Genomic DNA, 7174 nt, shown 5'->3' on the forward strand with positions numbered 1-7174 from the left:
ATATATATATATAGACTAGAGTAATTATATTTTAATGTACAAATTTTTAATTTATTAAATTTATGTAAATTTTTTTTCTATAAATATCCTATACAAACATTTCTATATTAAAAACCTGGGTTGTTAATATAAGTTTGAAATTTTTTAATAAATGCATTAGCTTTTGCTTCAGAATCAGAAATTTTTGGATTTGTTGTAACTTTAATTGAAACTGTTGGATTTGAAATTGTTGAATTATTAAAAGAAGATTTTGATTCAACAAAATCTAATAAATCTGAAACATTACCAAATGATGAAGTTGGTTGAGCAGAACCTAAATTTAAATCTAATTTAACATTAAATCTATCTAAATTAGTTGGTAAGGCAATTAAATCTTCAAAAACAGAATCATAATAATCACTTTCAATAACTTGTTTTTGATAAGCAAATTGTTGTGCACGAGTTGAAGCTTCTTCAATATATTTTGTTAAATCAAATTGAATACCATTTGCTTCACTAAATTCAGAAGCTTGTAATTGTAATTGAGATAAATCAAAAGTTTGTTGAATAATTTTTGGTTCAGGTTTTGGTTTTGATTGTTTTTTAGAATCTTTTGTAATATCTTTTTCTGCAGATTGTTTTGGTTGTATTTGTAATTTTTCAATATTTGATAAATCTAATTTAGAATTTGATTGAATAAAACTTGCAACTTTTGAAACTGAATCTTTTGTAATTTTACCTAAATAAGCTAATACATCACCTTTTACTAAACGACCATTTGGACCTGTTGCTTGAATTTTTTCAAATGCTTCATCTTTAGAAATATTATTTGATTCTAATAAAGATGCAACTGATGGGAATAAGGTTTGTTTTGGATCAGCTTTTGTTGATTCGAAACTTGATGATGATGATGATGATGATGGTGGTTTAGATGGTGTTGATTCTTTCTTTGGAGCTGGTGATTCTTGTTTTTTTGGTTCTTCTTTTGGAGCTGATTTACCTTCAGTTGGAACTTCTGGTAAATTTGATAAATCATCTTTAGTTTCTGCAAGAATAGCAATTGGAGTACCAACAGCTAAATCTTTTGTACCATTTTCTTTAATAATTTTAGCTAAAATACCATCATCTTGAGCTTCAACATCAATTGTGGATTTATCAGTTTCAACTTCTAACAAGATATCACCTGAAGCAAATGAATCACCTTCTTTAAATTTCCATTCAACAATACCACCTTCATTCATAGTTGGTGACATTGCAGGCATATTAAAGAATTCAGCTTTTAATAATGAATTTGAAGAATGAAGACATCTTCTTTGAGCTTGACGTAAATTAGAAACAAAAGTTTTAGAGGTAAGACGAAGCATTTCTCAATCTTTATTATGTGGTTTATATGAATATTTAAATTTAATTGATACCTTTAAAATCAATTGTATTGTATTAATTTAATCAATGTTGATATTCGGAAACCTGTTCTACTTTTTTTTTTCGATTTCCACCTGATGAACCCCCACTAAAACAGATTCCCACGGGAATTCCCTATATGGTAGACTGCCCGATTGGGTAATTTTATGAGCTTTAAAAAGACCGTTTTACGTCAATTTTTACAAATTATTAAGTAATTCATACGTATTTAAATCATCATTAATCATCATTAAAATATAAAATACATTATTGTTTCCTTTGGTCATGTGTAAAAGCTGATTGAGTTGCACCTGCTGTTGCAATTGCAAAATTAGTTTCATTTTGGGCAAAATCTGGATTATTTTCTAAATCTGAATGTGAATGTGAATGTGATCCAATATTTCTTAATTTATCATCTTCTTTCTTTAAAGATATCAGTTCAGTATCTATGGGAACAGGGATTGATAAGTTAGTATTATTTGAATCTTTTAAAGTTTTTTTAATAATTTTAGAAGGTGGATTATTATTATTATTATGTTGTTGATGTTGATGTTGTTGGTGATGTTGATGATTTATTGTAGATCCTGTTACTTCAATAGGATATTTTCTTGGTCTACCTTGAGGTCTTTTAGCTTTTGGTTTTTCTAATGGATATTTTCTTGGTCTTCCAGGTGGTCTTTTAACATTTAATTGGAAAACATATTTCCTATCATTTGAATTTATAAATTGTGAACCATCTTCATTATGATTAAAAGTTTGTTCTATAATAACAGATTCATTATTCCCCAAGTGATCACCATTCCCCTGGATTAATTGACTTCCAACTTTAAAAGTTGGTTTCATTCTTGATTTTTGTTTATGCATTGAATTTGGTGAATTATTAACAAAACGGAATGCTTTAGTTTGATTATTATCATTCTGTATATCTTGAAATGTTGTATTGTTGAACTTTGTGGTGGTCGTAGTTGTTGAAGTAGGTGTAGTTGATTTTGAAGTTGATGATCTGGATAGTTGACTTGTTGTTGTTGTAGTAGTTGTACTATTTGTAACTTTCGGTATAGAATGTCCTTGTCTTTGTTGTTGCTTTTGTTGTTGCTGTTCTTGTTGTTCAGCAAGGAATGCCTCTTCGATGTTCAGAGATCCAGTGTCCATCTCCAAGATCTCGTTGCTTAGGTTTTCATTCAGTTCTGTTTCCATATTTTCTTTAGTTTATGTGTTAGTAGTGTCACAAAAACATCAACAAACATATGAACTCTGGACTTTGGACTCTGAGCTCTGTCCATACAATCCACACACACATATATATGATCATACTCACTGATTACTTCTTTGATATAAAACAGAACACAATATTAAAAGTATGAAATATTCTGTTTTTTCTTTAGATTTCAATTTAAAATTCAGTTTATTTGGTATTTTTTAAATTTCTTTGATTAAAAAAAAAACATTGCGAAATGTCCGAAAAAGGAAATTCGTGGTGCGAACCAGAGCTCATCGCTATTAGGAAAAAATTTATTTCAATATTAAACCATAAGGTACAAAAGATATTGTTTTAATTTGATTTGATTTAGTAATTATAAAACTTTGGATATAATATGGGTAAAAAAAGAGCTAGTAGATTTGTTGAAGAACAAAGAAAAAAAAAGAAACAAGAACAAGATTCTCTTTTATCAGTTGGGATTGCAAATTTAGCTAATAATGCTAATCATAATGTAAATGATTCTGATGAAGAACAAGATTATGAATTAAAACCAAGATCATTAAATGAAAAAATCGAAGATTATGGTGCTCTTCCCATCAAGAGAGGTGGTAAGATTGAAAGAGTTGTGAAAATAGCTGAGGAAGATAAAGATGATGAAGATGATGAATCTGAATCTGAATCTGAAGAAGATAAAGAAGAAGAAGAAAATAATCAAGAAGAAATACAGAAACAACAAGAACAAGAAGAAGAAGAAGAACCTGACACAGAGGAAAAAATTTTAGCTTTAAAAGAAGAAATTGCTGAAATTGTCGGTAAATTAATGGAAGAACCTGAAGAAAATATTAATATGCTTACAAGATTATTACGTATGGCTCAATCAAAAAATCCAAATACTTCAAGATTTTCTTTATTAGCTTTAGTTCCTGCTTTTAAAAGTATAATACCTGGTTATAGAATAAGGCCATTATCTGATCATGAAAAAGCTGAAAAAGTTTCAAGAGATATTCAAAAATTAAGAAATTTTGAACAAACTTTAATTATAAATTATAAAAATTATATTGATTTATTAAGTGAATTAGCTAAAAATGCTAAAAATGATTTTAAAATGGCCCAATTTGCTGTTAAAGCTGCATGTGAATTAAGTTCTTCTTTTAGTGATTTCAATTATAGATCAGATATTTTATTAATTGTTATTAGAAGAATTTGTAAACCTTCACCAAAAAATGATCCAATTTTCCCTAATTGTATTAAAACTTTAGAAGTTTTATTAAATGAAGATGATGCTGGTGATATTTCATTTGATATTATTAGATTATTAACTAAAACTTTAAGATCAAGAAAATTTAAAGTTGATGAAAGTGTTATAAATATTTTCCTTTCTGCAAATATTTTAAATGATTATGATCCAAATGCATCTGAAGAGGAAAAGGCTGAAAAATTAAAATTAAAGAAAAAAGATAGAGTTCATTTATCTAAAAAGGAAAGAAAAGCTCGTAAAGAAAGAAAAGAAATTGAAGAAGAAATGAGAAAAGCTGAACAAGCTGTTTCTGCTCAAGAAAGAGAAAAATTTCAAGCTGAAATTTTAAAATTATTATTAAAATTATATTTAGATGTCTTAAGAGAAAATTCACAAAAATTAATTGCACCTGTATTGGAAGGTTTAGCAAGAATTGGTCATATGGCAAATTTTGATTTATTAGGTGATTTCTTGGAAGTTATTCGTGAAATTATTAGAGATATACAAACTAATGATGAAGGTATAGGTCATGATGAATCTCGTCATATTTTATTAGCTATAGTTACAGCTTTTGCATTAGTTTCAAATCATTCTCAATATAAAGTTCAAGTTGATTTATCAAGTTTTGTTGATTCTTTATATTCTGTTTTATATCAAGTTTCATTTGATGCTGATATTGAATTCTCTCATAAAACTTTAAGATTAGCAGATCCATTAAGTAATGATTTTAAAAAACCTTCAGTTAATGTTTCAACTAAAATTGAATTATTATTAAGAGCTTTAGAAAATGTTTTTTTCAAATCTAAAAATGGTTCTAAAATTAGAGCTTTAGCTTTTTCTAAAAGATTAACAATGATTTTATTAAATACACCTGAAAAATCTTCAATTGCAATTATAAAATTTTTAGAAAAATTAATGGCTAGATTTTCAGAAATTGGTGGTATGTTTTCCACTGAAGATAGAATTGCAAATGGTAGATTTTCAATGGAAACTGATATTTTAACAAGATCAAACCCTGAAGCTGCAACTATTTATGAAGTTTTATTATTAGAAAAACATTATTGTCCAATTGTTTCAAAAGGTGCTAAATCATTATTATCACGTTCAAAAGAAAATTAATGTACTTATTACTAAAGGAATTAATAATATATATAGTCATAATTATAATGTACATATATTTAAAAACATTATAAATATTAAATTTGATTAAAATTGTAATCTCTTATAATTTTAACATTGATGAACCTTGTTTAGTTTGATCTTTCTTCAATGCACCAGAAACATCTCTCTTTTCACCTTTATCATTAATAATAGTAACATTATTAGCTTTAGATAAAGTATCAATAACATTTTGTTTTTTAGATTTTTTATTAGATTCTGGATCTTGATTTTGAAATTCTTTTGATCTTTTTCTTTTATTAGCTCTTCTAAGTCTTTGTTTATCTTCTCTTGATAATTCATCTCTTGCAAATACAGTACCTGATTTAAGTTGAATTTCATTTTCATTACCTGATCTTTTGGTATTGAAAATTTCTTGTGGTGCTAATGTATTAGCGTTAGATTGTGTTAATGGTTGTGCATCTTCCATTGAAATAGATGGTGTATTAACTTTAATATCAATAGATTTTTGTGCAGGTTTCGGTATGAAATGTGCTGAACATAATGAATCTAATTTATGTGATAATGTTTGATATAAATTTTTAATTTCATCATGAGATTTTTTTAATTCTTCAGATGCAGCAGATGATGTATCAACTCCTTTATAATCATCTTCATAAAGTTCAGCTAATGATTTTGTTGATTTAGTTTCACTTAATTGGAAATCATGTGAAGGTCTAAAATTTGTAACATCTGTTATAACTCTTTTTGGTAAATCATCAAATTCATCATCTTTAATTCTTCTTCTAATTAATTCTTCAATTGATTCTGTAATTTCTTGTGTTATAACTGGAACTGGTTTAGCATTACGTTCAAATTCTAAATCTTCATCTAATAATGAATCAACTGGTCTATCTTTTGATTTTGATTCACCTTTTAATGCCCATTTTTTTTCTGCAATAGATTCAGATTCTAATTGTTGAATTTCCTTTTGAATAGATAATTGTTGACGTTCAAAACTTGATAAATTTTCATTTTTTGCACTTGGTTTATCATCTTCAAATATATCAAACATTGCTTTTTTCATACCTTGATCATAATCTTCTTCTTTTAATTCTTCATCTTCTTCATCTTCAATTTTATCTTCTTTAGAAGGTTTTTTAGATTTTGATGATTTTTTATCAAATTTTTTACCTTTTTGATTACCTGGTTTAGGGAAAAAATCATTATAATATAAAGTTTCTTCATCTTCACTATCAGAATCTGGAATATCTTTAAAATAATCAATTTCTTCATCATCTTCACCAGCACCATTGTTTTTTTCTTGTTCTAAAATTTGTTTATTGAAATCATCAATGGAGAAAAATTCGTCATTTAACCCAAATGCATCCTTCTTTGGTGCTTCACTTTCACCTTCTTGTTCTTGATTGTCTAATTCATCTTCTTGTTCTTCATCTTCATCTTCTTGTTCTTGGTCATCATCTTCTTCACCAGATTCTTCAAAATCATCAACTAATTCACCATTTTCATTCAATTGTTCTTCTTCATCTTCATCACCTTCACTTAAATCTTGTTCATCAGAATCTTGTTCTGATTGTTCTTCTTCAAGTTCAGAATCTTCATTACTTTCTTGATCAATAGAAAGAATTTTATCTTTAATAGCTGGAATTTTATCAAATAGTAAAGTTTCAGTAGTGGAATCTAATATAAGTTTAGCTTGAGACCATACTTGAGAAGCATCAAGTCCTTCAATAAAGATTTCATTTAAAACTGAATTACCTTGAGCTATTGGATCCAATAATTCTTTTATAAGAGCTAAAACTTCTGTATTTTCAAAATCTTTATCCAAGATCTTGACTGGATCATTCCCTAGATCTTTTATTATACTTGACATGGTTTGAAAAAGTATATGACTTGGTAATTTTATCTTAAAACTTTACTATTTTTTTTAATATATTGTAATTTTTTCTTTGAGATGAGCTCTTCTAAAAATTTTTGTATACGTTAATTTTCATCCGGTAAGGGAAGCACCATACATAAAATTATTGGTAGAGCCACGTTATTGAAGCATATAATCATATTCAATTTTAACAAATTAATATAATCTAAAGATATTTATTATTTATAATAGTACAGGCTGATCTCACGTAGATAATTAATTAATATTTAAAATTTTAGTCTTATAATCTTTACATTATATATTATAATTTAATTTTGATTTTCATGATTATTTATATTAATAATTAAAAATTAATATA

At 26.7% G+C, this 7174-nt stretch overlaps 4 protein-coding genes across 4 annotated transcripts; 1 reads left to right on the plus strand and 3 right to left on the minus strand.

The window, feature by feature from the left end:
* Positions 1-107: 107 nt before the first annotated feature.
* Positions 108-1343, minus strand: PDX1 (Pdx1p; the record flags this gene model as incomplete). The annotated part of the gene is made up of 1 exon (XM_011273037.1): positions 108-1343. One exon carries the CDS (start codon positions 1341-1343, stop codon positions 108-110), a length of 1236 nt encoding a protein of 411 aa, XP_011271339.1.
* Positions 1344-1647: 304 nt separating this feature from the next.
* Positions 1648-2577, minus strand: BN7_6411 (Alpha-amylase; the record flags this gene model as incomplete). The annotated part of the gene is made up of 1 exon (XM_011273038.1): positions 1648-2577. The coding sequence occupies one exon, from the start codon at positions 2575-2577 to the stop codon at positions 1648-1650; it is 930 nt and encodes a 309-aa protein (XP_011271340.1).
* Positions 2578-2975: 398 nt separating this feature from the next.
* On the plus strand, positions 2976-4937 carry NOC3 (Noc3p; the record flags this gene model as incomplete). The annotated part of the gene is made up of 1 exon (XM_011273039.1): positions 2976-4937. The coding sequence occupies one exon, from the start codon at positions 2976-2978 to the stop codon at positions 4935-4937; it is 1962 nt and encodes a 653-aa protein (XP_011271341.1).
* Positions 4938-5040: 103 nt separating this feature from the next.
* MPP10 (rRNA-processing protein MPP10) lies at positions 5041-6810 on the minus strand (the record flags this gene model as incomplete). Its single annotated transcript, XM_011273040.1, has 1 exon — positions 5041-6810. The coding sequence occupies one exon, from the start codon at positions 6808-6810 to the stop codon at positions 5041-5043; it is 1770 nt and encodes a 589-aa protein (XP_011271342.1).
* Positions 6811-7174: the final 364 nt, after the last annotated feature.

The sequence above is a fragment of the Wickerhamomyces ciferrii genome, contig 00273 (assembly GCF_000313485.1).
Source record: "Wickerhamomyces ciferrii WGS project CAIF00000000 data, strain NRRL Y-1031 F-60-10, contig 00273, whole genome shotgun sequence".
Taxonomy (NCBI): domain Eukaryota; kingdom Fungi; phylum Ascomycota; class Saccharomycetes; order Phaffomycetales; family Wickerhamomycetaceae; genus Hansenula; species Hansenula ciferrii.